General features: G+C 39.8%; 1 protein-coding gene across 12 annotated transcripts in view; it reads right to left on the reverse strand.

The window, feature by feature from the left end:
• The window catches only part of ZNF567 (zinc finger protein 567), a 68,640-nt gene that overhangs the window by 36,910 nt on the left and 12,741 nt on the right, over window positions 1-18,989 (reverse strand). For all 12 annotated transcript variants that reach the window (XM_017887334.1, XM_017887333.1, XM_017887339.1 and 9 more), the window contains 2 exons: window positions 2,442-2,568; window positions 2,085-2,171 (listed from right to left, as the gene is read on the reverse strand). In XM_017887334.1, coding sequence (XP_017742823.1) covers window positions 2,085-2,171; window positions 2,442-2,568 — 214 coding nt within the window. The remainder of the gene's footprint in view (window positions 1-2,084; window positions 2,172-2,441; window positions 2,569-18,989) is intronic.

Here is an 18,989-nt window from a genome sequence, read left to right on the forward strand (position 1 = left end):
CCCGGGAGGCGGAGTTTGCAGCGAGCCGAGATCCGGCCACTGCACTCCAGCCTGGGCGACAGAGCGAGACTCCGCCTCAAAAAAAAATAAATAAAAAATAAAATAAAATAAAATAAAATAAAATAAAATAAAATCTGTTGTGACTATTATATGCCAAGCATTTTTCAGGTGATATGGCCACAGTGGTGAAGAAAAGAGGCCAAGTTGTAAATAAGCATTCAAGGAATTAGGATAAGAATTAGTGTTATGTCACTTAAATGAAAGATTGATTGCAGGAATGATGAAAAGCCATGTAAAATGAACCACAAAGGTTTAATGGAAGAAAATGGCAACTTCGACTTTATCAACCTAGGTCGTGTTAAGTGAGTTCTAAAATTAACAGCTAAATTTGTAGTGAGAAGGGGAACTTAGCACAGAAAATAAAGCCGAGGTGGTATGAAGGAAAGGAAATGTTAAGTAAGTAAGGAGAGGACCACTAACAAATAATTTTCTCTCTTTTTAAAGACAGGCTGAAGAAAGCCTGAAAGAAATCTATTATAATGGTGCCAGGTACAGTGGCTCAAGTCTGTAATCCCAGCACTCTGGGAAGCCGAGGTGGGCAGATCACAAGCTCAGGAGTTTGAGACCAGCCTGGCCAATATGGTGAAACCCCATCTCTACTAAAAATACAAAAAAGTTAGCTGGGCCTGTTGGTGCACGCCTGTAATCCCAGCTACTTAGGAGGTTAAGGCAGAAGAATTGCTTGAACCCGGCAGGCAGAGGTTGCAGTGAGCTGAGATCACACCACTGCAATCCAGCCTGGGCAACAGAATAAGATTCCGTCTCAAAAACAAAACAAAAAACAACCAAAAATAAATAAATACATAAAGCTTTCCTGATGAAATCTATCACAATGGCAAGATAAGGACTGAGAATGCTGGAAAAAGAGACACAAGTCAATAAAAAAGATCTAAAAGAAAGAACGCTTATGGTACACTCAGAGTGGCAGTTATTTTTGATAATATGAAGCAAACTAGGAACAAATGTATTTGGGAGTGATATATATATATATATGTGTGTGTGTGTTTTGAAATGGAGTCTTGCTGTATTGCCTAGGCTGGAGTGCAGTGGCATGATCTTGGCTCACTGGAACCTCTGCCTACTGCGTTTAAGCGATTCTCCAGTCTCAGCCTCCCGAGTGGCTGGGATTACAGGCATGTGCCACCACACCCAGCTAATTTTTGTATTTTTAGTAGAGACAGAGTTTCACTATGTTGGCCAGGTTGGTTTCAAACTCCCGACCTCAGGTGATCCACCCGCCTCAGCCTCGCGAAGTGCTAGGATTACAGGTGTGAGCCACCGTGCCCAGCAGAAAGAGTGATATGTAAGAGTCTGGTTCTGTTTTTGTTTTTGAGACAGGGTCTTGGCTCTGTAGCCCAGGCTGGCATGTAGTGGCGTAATCCTAGCTCACTGTAACCTTGAACCCTTGGGCTCAAGTGATTCTCCTACCTCAACCTTCTAAGTAGCTGGAACCACAGGTGTATGCCATCATTCCTGCCTTTTTTTTTTTTTTTTTTTTTGGAGACAGGATCTTGCTCTGTCTCCCAGGCTGGAGTGGTGCAATCATGGCTGACCACAGATTTGACCTCTTGGGCTCAAGTGATCCTCCCACCTTAGCTTCCTGAGTAGCTGGGACTAAAGGTGCACAACACCATGCCCAGCTAACTTTTTTTTTTTTTGTAAAGATGGGGTTTTGCCATGATTCCCATGCTGGTCGCAAACTCCTGGGCTCAAGGGATCTGCCCATCTTGACTCCCAAAGTGCTGGGATGACAGGTGTGAGCCACCACACCCAACCTTGGCTAAGTTTTATTTTGTCTTTTGTAGTGATGGGGTCTTGTTATGCTGTCCAGGCTGGCTTTGAACTTGTGGCCTCAAGTGATCCTCTTACCTTGGCCTCCCAAAGTGTCAGATTATAGGCATGAAGGTTTTCAGAGGTCAGGAGCCTTTAAAAAGATACTCCTGAAACATTTCAAAGGTATCACCCACCATTTGACCCCTTTAAATTTACATTCTGCTAGGTCTGCCTAGGAGCCAGAAACTCACCCAAGCAGGTATGACCTGAAAATGATGTCCATGGCTCTTCTCCTCGTTCCAACTTGAGGATCACATCAGGTTTGGTCATGTGACACCCTGATAAGGGAAAAAAAAACTTACATTGATTGGGCTATAATACTGTTGGAAAATGAGGAAGGGTGCATGTTCAGTACTGCAAATTAGGATACCCATTTGTGTATCAATCTAGGTAGCACCTTGCACTGGGCAAGTGAAGACACAATCATTCATTCTGCTAACCAAAAGGAATTCATCACCTCTTATTCCTGAAATTCAAGATTATACATACTTTAGGCACTTTGAGAGGAAGTACATGCTACTGAAAATTTCAAAGATAATTTTTCTTACCCACAGAGATGAGGTGGCAATAGTTTTCCAACATCACATCCATATATAGAGTCTTCTGAGCATGATCCAGGTGCTGCCACTCCTCCTGAGTGAAGTCCACAGTCACATCATTGAATGACACTGATCCCTAGAATGGAAGGAACTGTAATCAGAACAGGTGGACTTGGCTGGGTACAGTGGCTCACGCCTGTAATCCCAACACTTTGGGAGGCCGAGGTTTGTGGATCACTTGAGGTCAGGAGTTAAAGACCACCCTGGCCAAGATGATCAAACCCCATGTCTACTAAGAATACAAATAATTAGCTAGGCATAGTGGCATGCACCTGTAATCCCAGTTACATGGGAGGCTGAGGCAGGAGAATAGCTTGAAACCAGGAGGCGGAGGTTGCAGTGAGCCTAGATCATGCCACTGCACTCCAGCCTGGGTGACAGAGCAAGACTCCGTCAAGAAAAGAAAAAAGAAAGAAAAGAAAAGAAAAGAGAAGAGAAGAGAAGAGAAGAGAAAAGAAAAGAAAAAAAAGAAAAGAACAGGTGGACTGGATATTGGGAACTACTTTTGACCCTGCTTCCTTGTGGCATTCATATGAATCCTTGTATAGAAAGACTACAATTTTCCCTGTTTTATGATTTATATTGCATGGGAAACAAAATCAAGGTAAAATACCCATCAGTTAATTTTTAAACAACACATTCTAAGAATATTTACTGTGAAGTCACTTAATGCCGAAAACTGTATTTATTTATGGAAGTGCCAAGACCAACACCGTTTCTGCTCAGAAGTTACCAGAGGCATGCAACACATACTTGCAAGAAAATGTTAGTCAAGACAAACCTGCAAGGTGTCACAGGTACAACAAAGAAATATGTACAAGATATAGCATGTACCACAAAGTAGAACAATTTCTCAGGCTTCACTAATGAGGTAAATGTTTCCCAATTTAATGTGAGTATGTTATACATGAAGAAAATGGTTTGTATGTGCTTGGTGAGATTTTTAAGCATGCAGCAATAACAGAGTAAAACAGTCAGGGAAACATTCCCTCAGATAATAATTATAAAATGTGCACATGCCATACAATAAACAACTAATAGAAGGCACTGGAAAGCAACCAAAGCAGGCAGAAATGGGAAAATAGCTTATCCTTGAAGGACAGCAACTGCAATGTATAATAACTGCTAATTTTGTGGCCTTTTTTGCATCATGGTACCTGAAACCCCACAGCTCTCATGGCATAAAACCACCACTTATTTCCTCAAAGGTGATGGAGGACAGAAACGAGAGCCTGAGGCCAGGCGCGGTGGCTCATCTGAGGTCAGGAGTTTGAGACCAGCCTAGCTAACATGGTGAAACTCTGTCTCTACTAAAAATACAAAAATTAGCTGGGTGTGGTGGTGGGCACCTGTAATCCTAGGTAATTGGGAAGCTGAGGCAGTAGAACTGCTAGAATCCGGGAGACGGAGGTTGCAGTGAGCCAAGGTTGTGACTCTGCACTCCAGTCTGGGTGACAGAGAGAGACACTGTTACAAAAAGAAAAAAAAAAGAATAAAAAAGAAACGAGAGCTGGGAATTTAGGTTAATTCTGGAAGCGAGGGAACTGCAGAAAGGATGAAAATGAAAATCTGAGCATAAACTCTGCCAAAACTCCTGGTTGATAAAATATGCATGTGTTGGAGAGATCACAGAGGGCTTAGCAAACAGCAGACAAAACTACAACAGAAAAGAATCTTGAAAAATAAAAGTGAACCTAGTAAGATTCTAAGGCTTCTGCTTCTTGACTGATGGTATTCTACAACCTGCTCACAGCCCAAGAAGAATAAAACTGGAGGCTTACGGGATTAAGGTGTCAGAGCTTGCACTGACAAAGCAGCAGGAAGTGTAGAGGGTAAAACTTGAAAAAGAGAAATGCAGGATGTAAGCCCCCAAATCTAAACACTCACCAATTCCTTGACTGAGAGAAAAGTACATGAACACAAGGGAGAACCTATCTGCTTTCAGGAGGTTAGGGTAAAAGGCAGCAGCTAGAAGCTTGAAGAACCAGGGGGATATATCAGCTGCTTTACACTGAGCAGGGAGACAAAGTTTGATGTTTGATTATAAGCAAGCTAATTATCTACTACTACTACTACTAATAATAATTCTCAAAGAACCTAACAGACGTAACAGAATTTGAATTACAATACTATTTATCATGTCCAGTTTTCTAGCAAAAATTACTAAACATGCAAACAAAACAAAACAAAACAAAAGGAGTGGGGAATAAGACCTGTAGTCACCAAAAGACAATCACAGAAACTAACTCCTAGTGAGCCCTGATGTTGGATTTTGCAAAAGAAACCAAAAAAAAAAAAAAAAAAAAAAAAAAAAAAACAAAGGCTACAAAGTAGCTGTTCTAAATGTATTCATAGAAATAACTGAAATAAAAAATTAACTAGATAAGCTCAATAGCAGAGCAGAAATACAGAATCAGTATCCGTGTAAATTAATCAAGAGAAAATAAGTAATCTGAACAGAAAGAAAAGGAATCATGAAAATGAACAGACTCACAAAGATCTGTGGGTCATATTCAAAAATCCTATATGGATATAATTAGAGTCCCAGAACGGGGAGAGAAAAAGAAAGGGCATAAATAAATTTTATGGAAATAATGGCCTAACACATCCAAAATTGGCAAGAACTTTTTTTTTTTTTTTTTTTTTTTTTTTTGAGATGGAGTCTCGCTCTGTCACCCAGGCTGGAGTGCTGTGGCCGGATCTCAGCTCACTGCAAGCTCCGCCTCCCGGGTTCACGCCATTCTCCCGCCTCAGCCTCCCGGGTAGCGGGGACTACAGGCGCCCGCCACCACGCCGGGCTACTTTTTTTGTAGTTTTTAGTAGAGACGGGGTTTCACCGTGTTAGCCAGGATGGTCTCGATCTCCTGACCTCATGATCCGCCCGTCTCGGCCTCCCAAAGTGCTGGGATTACAGGCTTGAGCCACCGCGCCCTGGGCAAGAACTTTTAACTCACATATTCAAAGAGTTTAACCCTAAAAGGATAAACACCAAAGAAAACCACACTTAGCCAAATCCTAATTAAACTGCTACACAGCCAAGAATTCTACATGCAGCAAATTATATATTCAAAATGAAGGCAACATCAAAATATTTTCAGATGAAACCTAGAGAATTCATCACCAGCAGGACTGCACCACCAAAAATGCTAACAGGCCGGGCGTGGTGGCTTACTTCTGTAATCTGGGCACTTTGCCGGACTGAGGTAGGAAGACTGCTTGAAGCTAGGAGTTTGAGGTCACCCTGGGCAACAAAGTAAGACCTCCATCTCTGGGGCAGGGGAAGGTGGGGGAGTGGGGCCTATAGGAAATTCTTCAGGCTTAAGGTAAAATAACACTAAGGTCTTTAAGAAGGTATGAAGAAAATAAGAAAAATTTTAAGAGTATAAATACTCATTTCCTTTCTTCTTTATAAGATATGACTATTTCAAGCAGCAGTCAGGGAATGTCTCTGCTATTTTAGCATGAAAGCAACCATAGATAATATGTAAATAAATGAGCAAAGATGTGTTTCAATAAACTTAGTTATGGACACTAACGTTTAAATTTCATGAAGTTTTAGTGTGTCAGGAATATTTATTCTTGTAAATGTTTTCAAACGTTTCAAATGCAAAGACAATTCTTAGCTCACAATCTGTACAAAATAGGTTTGAAATAGGCTGGATTTGGCCTGTAGACTATAGAACCTTGGCTTAAAATAAACATTCCAATACCATTTATTACAAACATAAATATCATATATATGGCAAACAAAAAAGTAAAAGACAGGTATTAATAAATGAAACTATAATGTGGCAAGATTGATATATTTTTACCATAACTAATTTAACATTAACCCTAAGAAAATCCTGATAAGTTGAAGATCCATACTGTAATCCTAGGGCAATCACACAAAAAATGCAAACGCCGCCGGGCGCGGTGGCTCAAGCCTGTAATCCCAGCACTTTGGGAGGCCGAGACGGGCGGATCACGAGGTCAGGAGATCGAGACCATCCTGGCTAACACGGTAAAACCCCGTCTCTACAAAAGAAATACAAAACTTAGCCGGGCGATGTGGCGGGCGCCTGTAGTCCCAGCTACTTGGGAGGCTGAGGCGAGAGAATGGCGTAAACCCGGGAGGAGGAACTTCCAGTGAGCCGAGATCCGGCCACTGCACTCCAGCCTGGGAGACAGAGCAAGACTCCGTCTCAAAAAAAAAAAAAAAAAAAATGCAAACGCATAACTAAAAAGGTTAACAGAGGAATGAAAATGAATCATTAAAACGTATGTGACTGACACAAAATACAACAGAATGTAGGAATAGATAAGAAAAACAGGTTAGGAGGAATTTAAATGCATATTACCAAGTGAATGAAGCCACTCTGAAAAGGCTACATGGTATATAGCCTTCCAGATTCTAACCATATGGCATTCTGGAAAAGGCAACATTTTGGAGAGAGTAAAAAGATCAGTGGTGGCCGGGCGCGGTGGCTCAAGCCTGTAATCCCAGCACTTTGGGAGGCCGAGACGGGTGGATCACAAGGTCAGGAGATCGAGACCATCCTGGCTAACCCGGTGAAACCCCGTCTCTACTAAAAACAAAACAAAACAAAAAAAAAAACTAGCCGGGCGAGGTGGCGGGCGCCTGTAGTCCCAGCTACTCGGGAGGCTGAGGCAGGAGAATGGCGTGAACCCGGGAGGCGGAGCTTGCAGTGAGCTGAGATCCGGCCACTGCACCCCAGCCTGGGCGACAGAGCGAGACTCCGTCTCAAAATAAATAAATAAATAAATAAATAAAAGATCAGTGGTTTCCAGGGAGTAGCAGGGACGGAGGGATAAACAGGCAGAGCAAAGAGGATTTTTAGGGCAGTGAAACCATTTTGTAAGAAAATATAATGGTGAATATATGCCATTATATATTTGTCAAAACCCACAATAGCAATATCAGCAGTGAACCCTAATGTAAACTATGAATTTTGGGTGACAATAATGTGTTAATGTAGCTCCAGCGTTTGTACAAATGGACTTCTCTGGTGCCAGATACTGATAGTGAGAGACAATGTATGCGTGCAGGGAATAAGTATATAGGATCTTTCTGTTTCTCTGTTCAGTTTTGACATGAACTTAAAACTGCTCTAAAAAATAGGCCTGTAATCCTAGCACTTTAGGAGGCCGAGGCTGGCGGATGACCTGAGCCCAGGAGTTTGAGACCAGCCTGACCAACATAGCAAAACCCTGTCTCTACCAAAAATACAAAAATTAGCTGAGTGTGGTGGTGCACACCTATAGTCCCAGCTACTAGGGAGGCTGACGCAGAAGTTGCAGTGAGCTGAGATGGCACCACTATACTCCAGCCTGGGGACAGAACAAGACTCTGTCTCAAAAAAAAATAAAAAAATAAAAATGAAATGCAAAACCAAACAGGTTAGGCAATAATAAAACAAATAGCGAAAACGACTGCCCTAAATCCAACTATACCTTTACTTGTATTCAGTGTAAATGGACTAAACACTCCAATGAGAAGGCAGAGATTATCAGTGTCTATGAAAGCAAGATTCAAATAGGCTGGGTGTGGTGGCTCACAGCTGTAATCCCAACAGTTTGGGAGGCCAAGGTGGGAGGATCACTTCAGCCCCGGAGTTCACAAGCAGCCTGGGTAACATAGTGAGACACTGTGTCTCCAAAAAAAAAAAAAAAAAAAAAAATTACCTAGGCGCTGGGCGTGGTGGCCCACCCCTATAATCCCAGCACTTTGGGAGGACAAGGCAGTCAGATCACTTGAGGTCAGGAGTTCAAGACCAGCCTGGCCAACATGGTGAAACCCCATGTCTACTAAAATACAAAAATTAGCTGGAAGTGGAGATGCATGCCCATAGTCCCAGCTACTCCAGAGGCTGAGGCACAAAAATCGCTTCAACTCAGGAGGCAGAGGCTGCAGTGAGCCAGGATTGTGCCACTGCACTCCAGCCTGGGCGACACAGGGAGACTCTGACTCCCAAAAAAAAAAAAAAAAAAAAAAAATTAGCTAGGTATGGTGGCACATGCCTGTGGTCCTAGCTACTTGGGAGGCTGAGATAGGAGGATTACGTGAGCCTAGGAGGTCAAGGCTGCAGTGAGTGCCTACGAGGTCAAGGCTGCAGTGAGCGTTGATTGCACCACTGCACTCCAGCCTGGGCAACAGAGTAAGACCCTGTCTCAGAAAAAAAAAAAAAAAAAGACTTGGCTGGATGCGGTGGCTCATGCCTGTAATCACAGCACTTTGGGAGGCTGAGGCGGGTGGATCACAAGGTCAGGAGATCGAGACCATCCTGGCTAACATGGTGAAACCCCATCTCTACTAAAAATACAAAACAAAAAAAAAATTAGCCGGGCGTGGTGGCAGGGGCCTGTAGTCCCAGCTACTTGGGAGGCTGAGGCAGGAGAATGGTGTGAATCCAGGAGGTGGAACTTGCAGTGAGCTGAGATTGCGCCACTGCACTCCAGCCCTGGCAACAGAGCGAGACTCCGTCTCAAAAAAAAAAAAAAAAAAGACTCAAATATATTCATTCTGTCTACAAGAGACTTATTTTAAAAAAACAAAGATACAAATAGGCTGAAAGTAAAAGGATGAAAAAAGATAGAGAAACACTAACCACTAAAAAGACATACAAACACAAGCTGAAGTGGCTATAGAAATCTCAGACAAAACAGATTTCAACTAGAGGAGTGTCACTACTAGAGACAAAGAAGGACATTTCATAGTAATAAAGAACAAATACATCTGGAAGATGTTACAGTCATAAATGTATAGTCACCTAATTAAATAGTTCCAAAATACATTAAGCAAAACTTGAGAAAAGTAAAATGAGATTTTTTAAAGTCCAAAATCATGGTTGATGTTAATATTTGTCAGCAACTGAAAGAAACAAACCAAAGGGGGTAAATGTGTAAACAGCCAGAATATGTAAAGAATACTACCAACCATCTAAACCCATTGACATTTATAGAAAAGCACTTTCAGTAATTTTACGATACATACCCTTCTCAAGAGCAAACAGACTACTCACCAAGGTGGAACCTAAACAAGTCTCAGTAGAGTAAAGACAAACTCATATGGAATATGTTCTCTGACAACAGTGAAAGTAAATTAAATCTCAATAAAAATAAGATGTCTAGATAAGCCCCAAATGTTTGGAAACTAAACAATATACTTCTAAGTAACTATTAATAATTTGGGGTCAAAGAATAATCAAAAAGGAAATTTTCAGAAAATATTTCCAACTAAATAAAACATCAAAATTTGCAGATGCAAGCTGAGAGAGACTTATAAATTTAAATTTAATACAAAAGCATGAATCATAAAATTTTAAAACATTGAATTTCATAAAATGAAAACTTCGGCTCTGAAAACACCCTTAAGAAAATAAAAAAATCAAGTCACAGACTGAGAGAAGATATTCATAGTCCTTTTATATGACAAAAGAATTGTATCCAGAAAATATGTGGCGCTATTAGAACTCTCATGCATTTGATCATGGGAAAATAAAACAACACAACTGCTTTGAGTTCGCAGTTTCTGATAAAAGTTAAACAAACACTTTCCACATAACCCACAGATTCCACACCTGGGTATTTACCCAAAAGAAATAAAGGTGACTGGATAAACAAATTGTAGTATATTCATGCAATGGAAAAATACTCAGCAATATAGGGGTGTACTGACATACAGAATATGAGTGACTTTCAAAACATTACACTGAGTTAAGTAAGCCAACCTCCCAAAAAGCTATATATTCTATGATTTCATTTTTATGAAATTCCAGAAGCAAAACTATAGTGACAGAGGCAGATACATGACTACTGAAGCTGGAGCTGGCAGTGGAGCAACTAATTGTATGGCGCATGAGGCAACTTCTGGAGTAATGAAAATTCTGTAATCTTGATTGTTGTGGTGATTATGTAGAGCTATACACTTCCGAGCTTCATTAACTATATGCTTAAAATGAGTATTTATTGTTTAAGTTGATTAAAAAATACAAACTCTGCTTTAGAGAACGGCAAAGTAGCTTTTATTTGACTATGTTACTGAAAATGACATTGTTAATCCTGGATAAAATATAAAAATAACTATCTGAAGGCACTGCAAAGTGTCTCAAACAGACAGACTGGAGTGGGGGGGTCTACACTTGGAAGAACAGAAGAGCAATGGGATAATTAGCAATTTATATTACTTGTGGCCTGGGGCAGGTCCCTTGTAGACACCATGTGTGGCAAATGCAATTCAGGTGGGAACCCATGGCCTGCCTTACTTGAAGAAGCAAAGGACAGAACTCAGGTCAACAACAGCTGGAAAGAAAGTGGAGAAATCCTATGAAACTGAATGTGGAGTTGGAGAAAAGACACTGAATAAACTTTGTTAACATTTTTGGCTGATACCCAACTCAATTAGGTATGCATGGCTCAGAATCCAAGCAGCCTGGTAAAAAAAAATAAAAGAAATAAAGTAGGGATTCAAGCTGTCACCAATCGTAAGGAATAGTCTGAAGTTTGAGTTCAGTCAAGTCAACTGCCCAATAAAACAGATATTTCTGACTTCCTTTCATGTCAGAAGAATTAACTGCTATGAGAAATTCCCTCCCACCATAAACAACTAAAAAAATTATAAAAATATATTAAACAACAGAAATATATTAATGCTTGAAGCACTGACCAGCTGACAGCACAGAATGGTGATCTTTGTGAGAGGTAAACAAAGTAAGCCCTATAATTGCCCCAGCTTATTGCCTAAAAGCATTTTCTAGGCCATAGCACAAGGAAGGGGAAGCACAAACAGCCCAGCAGTGTCCCTGAGTTGAACAAACAGGCCGGGGCGGTGGCTCACACCTGTAAACCCAGACCTTTGGGAGAACAATGTGGGCAGATCACTTGAGTCAAGGGGTTTGAGGTTGCAGTGAGCTATGATCATGCATAGCTTTTTCTTGGTTTTTTTTTTTTGTTGTTTATTTAGAGGCAAGAGTTTGAGTCTGTTGCACTCTAGCCTGGGCAACAGACTGAGACTCTTATCTCTAAAAACAAAAAACGGCCAGGCGCAAAAAACGTCTGAGAGCGGTGGCTCACGCCTGTAATCCCAGCACTTTGGGAGGCCAAGGCGGGCGATCACCTGAGGTTGGGAGTTTGAGACCAGCCTGACCAACACGGAGAAACCCTGTCTCTACTAAAAATACAAAATTAGCAGGGTGTGATGGTGAATGCCTGTAATCCCAGTTCCTCGGGAGGCTGAGGCAGGAGAATCGCTTGAACCCAGGAGGCAGAGGTTGTGGTGAGCTGAGACTGCGCCATTGCACTCCAGCCTGGGCAACAAGAGTGAAACTCCATCTCAAAAAAAACAAAAAAACAAAAAAACCGAAAAACAAGAAACAGATTTGGGGAGTCCAAGATGGCTAAAACTGTTGGAAGAAAGCTGAAGAGGAAGAAATAGCAGAGAGAAAGAGAGACAGACAGACATGGTGGCGGCAGGGGCAGGGAGAGAGAGAAAGAGAATGTTACAGAGAAAGATCAATCTGCAAAGTTGTCCCTCTGAATCCATGGCTAAACACTGATCTGCAAATATATGGGGGTAAAATTACATGAAGAATTACATAAAATTACATGAAGAATCAGAGGAAAGTCGAACAGTCCTGGGAAGTTTGTGTTCCTATCAGCCAGAGTAGAAAGAATTGTTAATACACAAGTTTTAGGTAGAGCAGGGCTTGACAAACTTTTTCTGCAAAGGGGCAGATAAGTATTTCAGGCTTTCTGAGCTGAATGGTCTCTGTCACAGCGACTCTGCAGTTAATATGAAAGCAGCTATAAATGGAATGTAAATGAGTGAGTGTGACTGTGTTTCAATACTCATAAGCCAACAGAAAGCTGGATCTGGATCTCAGGCTATAGGTTGCTGACCTTAGGAATGGGACTAAATTAGCCGTAGACCGAATGCTGCTCTTGGACCTACACTAACAAAAAATTAAAAGCAAGCCTCAAAAGGATCAAAATGGACTGAAGTAACTTAATTCTTTAATGTAACATAACAAAATCCAGCATTCAGCAATTTAAAATTCAAGTAAAAAATTTCCAAGCATGCAAAATAGGACTAATATTCATGAAGAAAAAAAATGATCAAAAGAAACAGACCCAGAAATGAAACAGACCCAGAAATGACAGAGGTGATGGACTTAACAAACAAGATGGGCTGGGCACAGTGGCTCATGCCAGTAATTCCAGAACTCTGGGAAGCCAAGGCAGAAAGATCACTTGAGCCCAGGCATTTGAGACCAGTCTGGGCAACATAGCAAAACCCTGTCTCTACAAAAAATTTAAAAATTAGCCAGGTGTGGTAGCACACACCTGTGGTCCCAGCTACACTGCAGAGACTGAGGTGGGGGGATCGCTTGAGCCCAGGAGTTGGATGCTGCAGTGAGCTCTGCTTGTACCACTTACTCCAGCCTGGGCATCAGAGTGAGACCCTGCCTCAAACAAACAAAAAACAAGGATGCTAAAACAGGACTATTATAGGCCGGGTGCAGTGGCTCAGGCCTGTAATCTCAGCACTTTGGGAGGCCAAGGCAGGCGGATCACCTGAGGTCAGGAGTTTGAGACCAGCCTGGCCAAAATGGTGAAACCCCATCTCTATTAAACATACAAAAATTAGCCGGACATGGTGGCATGTGCCTGTAATCCCAGCTACTCAGGAGGTTGAGGCAGGAGAATCACTTAAACCCGGAAAGCAGATGTTGCAGCGAGCTGAGATCACACCATTGCACTCCAGCCTGAGCGACAAGAGTGAAACCCCGTCTCAACAACAACAAAAAAACATGATTATAACATACTCCATAAGCTCAAGAATGTACAAAAAAAGATAATCATGAGAGAAATGGAAGATATAAAAAGGATCAAAGAAAACTTCTAGAGAAGAGAAATACACGATATGAAAAATACAACAGGTGGTAGTAACAACAGATTACACATTGAAGAAAGAAAAGATCAGTGAACTTGAAGAGAAAGAAAGCAATATAAACTATGCAAAATGCTTTCACAGTTGGCTGAGTTCCAATAAAACTCTACAAAACCAGGCATCATGCCTGACTTAGCTCAAATGCAATGGTTTGCCAACCTCTGGCCTAGAGCAACCACTAAAAAACAAAACAAACAAGAAAATAAAGAGGTACTTCTAATAAGTGACTCATACAGAAAAAAATGAAATCATAAAAAATTTCTCAATCTGAAAGAAAAAATATAATTGGAAAAAATAGGAAGATGGCATGTTTAAACTCAACTATATTGATAATTACATTGAATGAACTAAAAACTCCAATTAAAAGAGTATCAGATAAGAGAAAAAAGAAAAACCAAACCATCTACTAGCTGTACCAGATTAACTATAAACATTAAAACATAGGTAAATAAAAGAATAAAGGAAGGGCAAGGTGCAGAGGCTCACATCTATAATCCCAGCACTTTGGGAGGCCGAGCAGGAGGATCACTTGGACCCAGGAGTTCAAAACCAGCCTAGGCAACATAGGGAGACCCCATCTCTACAAAAAATTTAAAAATCAGCCAGATGAGGTGGCACATGCCTGTAGTCCTAGCTACTCAAGAGGCTAAGGTGGAAGGATTGCTGGATCCTGGGAAGTTGATCGCACCACTGCACTCCAGTCTGGGTGACAGAACAAACAAAACAAAACAAAAAATAAAACACACACACACACACAAAACAACAACAGTAAAAAGGATGGAAATCAGGTATATCATATACTATAGTTTGAATGTGTCCCCTCTAAAATTCAGGTGTATTCCAGGCACGGTAGCTCACACCTATAATCCTAGCACTTTGGGGGGCCAAGGCAGGCAGACTGCTTGAACCCAAAAGCTCAAGACCAGCCTAGGCAACATGGTGAAACTGTGTCTCTAAAAAAAATAGAAAAATTAGCTGGGCATGGTGGTACATGCCTGTAGTATCAGTTACTCAGGAGGCTGAGGTGGAAGGATCACCCGAGCCCAGGATGTTGAGGCTGAAGTGAGCCATGATTGTCCCACTAAACTCCAGCTTGGGATATAGAGTGAGACCCTATCTCGAAACAAAAACCAAACAACATTCAGGTGTTGCCAGTGTGATAGTATTATGAAGTAGGGCCTTTAATACGCCATTAGGCCAGTCATTAAGGTTTCTCCCTTTGTGAATGGGATTAAGGCCCTTGTAAAAGGGGCTTCATGTAGCATGTGGCTGGCTTGTACTTTTGCCATGTGTGGACACAGCCTCAAGGTGCCATCTTGGAAGCAGAGAACACTGATCTTTTCTTTCTTCAATGTGTAATCTGTTTTTACTACCACTAGACACCCAAACCTGCCTGAATCTTCATCTTCGACCTCCCAGCCTCCAGAATTGTGAGAAAATTTATTTTTGTTCTTCACAAATTATCGTTTCAGGCATTCTGTTATAGCAGCACAAAGAACAAAGACACCATACAATCATAAGAAAGTTAGAATAGCTATAAAAATATTAATCAAAATAGATCTCAGGACAGTATTATTCAGAATATTATCAGGGATTAATTAAAGCATTTCATAATAAAAGGGCAGGGTGAATTCACGAGAGGACACAATAATCCTGAATATAAACGCATCTAAAAACAAAGCTTAATTATAACAGAAGATTTCAATTTTCTTCCTTCGGTCACTGCTGTAACAGACTGAAGAACAGTAAGAATACAGAAAACTTTCAACACAATCAACCAATTTAATCTCACTGCTATTTACAGGATATATAAAAGAAGTCTTCATAAATTTAGGAAGACATCATATAGACTCTGCTGTGGCTGCAACAGAATTAAACTACAACCAGTTACAGGAAGCTATCTGGAAAATCCCCAAATATTTGGAAATTAAACACATTTCTAAATAACCAATGGCTAAAAAACAAACATGAGAAAATTAGAAAATATTTTCAACTGAATAAGAAAATGCAACATGTCAAAACTTGTTGGGAGCCCTTTAAATAGTGCTTACAGAGAAATTTACAGCATTTAAAGCTTCTATTAGAAAAAAAGAAATGTCTTAACTCAATATACACTTCCATCTATGTAAGAATTCGAAAAGAAGAGCTAATTATACCCAAAGTCATGAGAGAGAAAGGAAATACAAAATAAAAGAGGAGAAATTAGGAAACAAAAATACTAGAAGAAATCAATGAAACTAAAAGCTGGTGTGGTACTTTGAAAAGATCAACTACGTTGATATACCTGTAGCCAATGAACCAGGGGAAAAAGTGACAGATACAAATCATCAATAACAAGAATAAAAAAGGGGTATTGCTACATATTATACAAACATTAAAAGGATAAAAAGAGCAACAACTTTATGCCAATACATTTTACAACTTAGACGAACTGAACAAAATTCCTAGTCACAAACTACAAAAGCTCATTGAATTAAAAGAAAAACTGATAACCTGAACAGTCTTCATTCTATTACAAAAATTGAACTATTGGTTAAACATCTTTCCACAAAGAAATCTCCAAGTCAGATAGATGGCTTCACAGTGAATTCTAACAAATGTTAAAGAAGAAACAATACCAATTGTACATAAATTCTTTCAGAAAATAATAAGAGAATACATCCCAATTCATTTATGAGATAGCATTACCCTGACATCAAACAGAAAAACATACATTAGATCCATTATGAACCACAGATGAGAAAAATCAGTAATATATTAGCAAATTCATCATATTCATATATAAAGCTATATATTGCTTTATATATGAATCAAATTAATATATGAAGCAATATATACAAAAGTATTATATCATGACCAAGTGGAGTTTATCCCAGGACAACTACATGTAACATTTCAAAAATCAATCAATATAATTCATTATAGTAATAGCCATATAATGTGAAAAACCAATAAATGAAGAAACACTTTTTTTGTTTTGTTTTGAGACGGAGTTTTGCTCTTTGTTGCCCAGGCTGGAGTGCAGTGGCACGATTTTGGCTCACTGCAACCTCCACCTCCTGTGTTCAAGCGATTCTCCTATCTCAGCCTCCCGAGCAGCTAGGATTACAGGTGCCCACCACCACACCCAGATAATTTTTTTTGTATTTTGTATGTTGCCCAGGCCAGTCTTGAACTCCTGGTTCAAGTGATTCACCTGTCCTGACCTCCCAGAGTGCTAGGATTACAGGCATGAGCCACTGCACCTGGCCCAGAAAAACTTTTGAGAAAATTTAACACTCATTCATGATAAAAACTATCAGCTAACTGGAATGTCTTCAATCATTTAAAAAGAAATTCAAGCCAGACATGGTGGCTCACGCGTGTAATCTCAACACTTTGGGAGGCCAAGGCGGGCGGATCACTTGAGGCCAGAGTTCGAGACCAGCCTCGCCAATATGGTGAAACCCCGTCTCCACTAAAAATACAAAAATTAGGCCAGCATGGTGGTGCATGCCTGTAATCCCAGCAACATGGGAGGCTGACATGCCAGAATCTCTTGAACCTGGGAGGCAGAGGTTTCAGTGAGCTGAGATCCACCACTGCACTCCAGCCTGGACGACAGAGCAAAACTCTGTCTCAAGGGAAAAGAAAAAGAAAAAAAAAATCCTAATCCTATAGCTAATATCAAACCTAACAATGAAAAACAATGCCTTTCGCCTAAGTTGGGCACAAAACAAGAATGTCTGTTCTTAGAACTTCTACTCAACATTGTACTGGAGGTTCTTGACAATGTAGTAAGGAAAGACAGAAATGAAGGGAATATAGATTAGAAAAAAAGAAAACAGTCATTATTCACATATGACAGGATTGCCCATGTAGAAAATCCTAAGAATCTATAAAAAAAAAAAAAATTACTAGAATAAGGGAGTTTTGAAAGGTTGCAGGTCAAGATAAAAAAATCAATTGCATTTTCACAAACTAGCAATAAATAGTGGGAAATTTAAATAAAAATGAACACCATTTACAGCAGCATTAAAAAAAAATCCAAGGATATAAAAAACACTTACAAGACTGGTACACTGAAAGCAACAACATTACTGAGAGAATTTAAGGAAGATCTAAATAAAAGGAGATGTGCATCATGTTCAGGAATTGGAAAACTCTATTAGCATTAATGATTATTATTCCTGTATTTAAACTGTTATAAGCATTTTAACATTTTCTTGTCTTCTAATGAAATGTCTATATATTCCTCTAAGGCATCTTCCATCTGATGCTATAAAGAATAAAATGGGGAGTAACTGTTTAGTGTTACTGGTACAGAATTTCTAAGTGAAATGAAGAAAAACAGTTCTGGAAATAGATAGCGGTGACAGTTACACAACTTGTGAACGTACTTAATGGCTTTGAATTATACACTTAAAAATGGTTAAAACAGTAAGCTCTCTGTTATGTATATTTTACCATAATAAAAAGTTAAACACAAAAGCACAGAAAACAAAAATATGTAAGCAAGCCCTGGGGTGAGCCCTCGGAGAAGTGGAAAATAAGTGAAGATGTTAAATGGGAAGACAAGTGACCACTATGAGACAGGAACCCAAATAAAGACAATATCAGTGGAGGATGGAGGGAACTGTTGTAAGAGGAACAGAATTTGCCACTCAATGGTTTTGCAGTGAATGGGAGATTTTAACTCATGTTGGCTGTATCAGCAGATGGGTAGGGGTTGGGGCCCTAACCAGATTGGAAAAAACAAAAGGATAGAATGGGCAGAAGGAGACAATGAGGTGAATCTCAGACATATGCATGAAGGATCTGTGGAACATGTAGGTGGTGATATCTAGTTGGAGGCTGGATATATAATTTTGACTATCCATCAAAAAAGACAGAGGTTTAGAATTAAAATTACATGAGCATCATTAGAATAATAGTGGTAGATAGTGAACAGAAGAGTGTAAATAGAAGAGAACCAATACAGAATATGGAGAACACCAGTATTTAAGAAGTCCAGATACAAAGATAAATGTTCTGAGTGAAACAATATAGTGTCTTTGAAACCAGAAGCAGAATATTTTAAGAGTTACACTTCTAGTTTAGTATGGCGGTCTATACAAATATATTTACTTCTACATCCAAACATAAAATTGGAAGAAATGTGAAAACAGAAATAAATCTAGAATTAATATACTAAGCAGGTGTTATTGGAAGGCCACATATTTTTAGAAATTGTTAGCAGTTGTGAGCAAAACTGAAGATAGAGGAGAAACACAAGATTCTCAGTTCTTTGTACAAGTTGTCAATCATATCTCCATCCTCAAACCCTCAACACAAGACTTCTTGCTACTTACTAATTCTATATAAATTCTGTCAATTTCACTACTATCTAGACTCCAGTCTGTGGATGCAATAAAGTCGTATATATTTTTTTAATCTACACAAGACAGGTTCATTCAGTAATACATTTTCATTTAATTCAAGGAAATGCATTTTTGTCCCTGCATAGCTTCGGGAAGAAGACTGAGAGAGGAGATGGTGAATGATATACCCACTATTTTTTTTTTTTTTTT

Source organism: Rhinopithecus bieti, unplaced genomic scaffold, assembly GCF_001698545.2.
Source record: "Rhinopithecus bieti isolate Rb0 unplaced genomic scaffold, ASM169854v2 scaffold_17677, whole genome shotgun sequence".
NCBI lineage: Eukaryota > Metazoa > Chordata > Mammalia > Primates > Cercopithecidae > Rhinopithecus > Rhinopithecus bieti.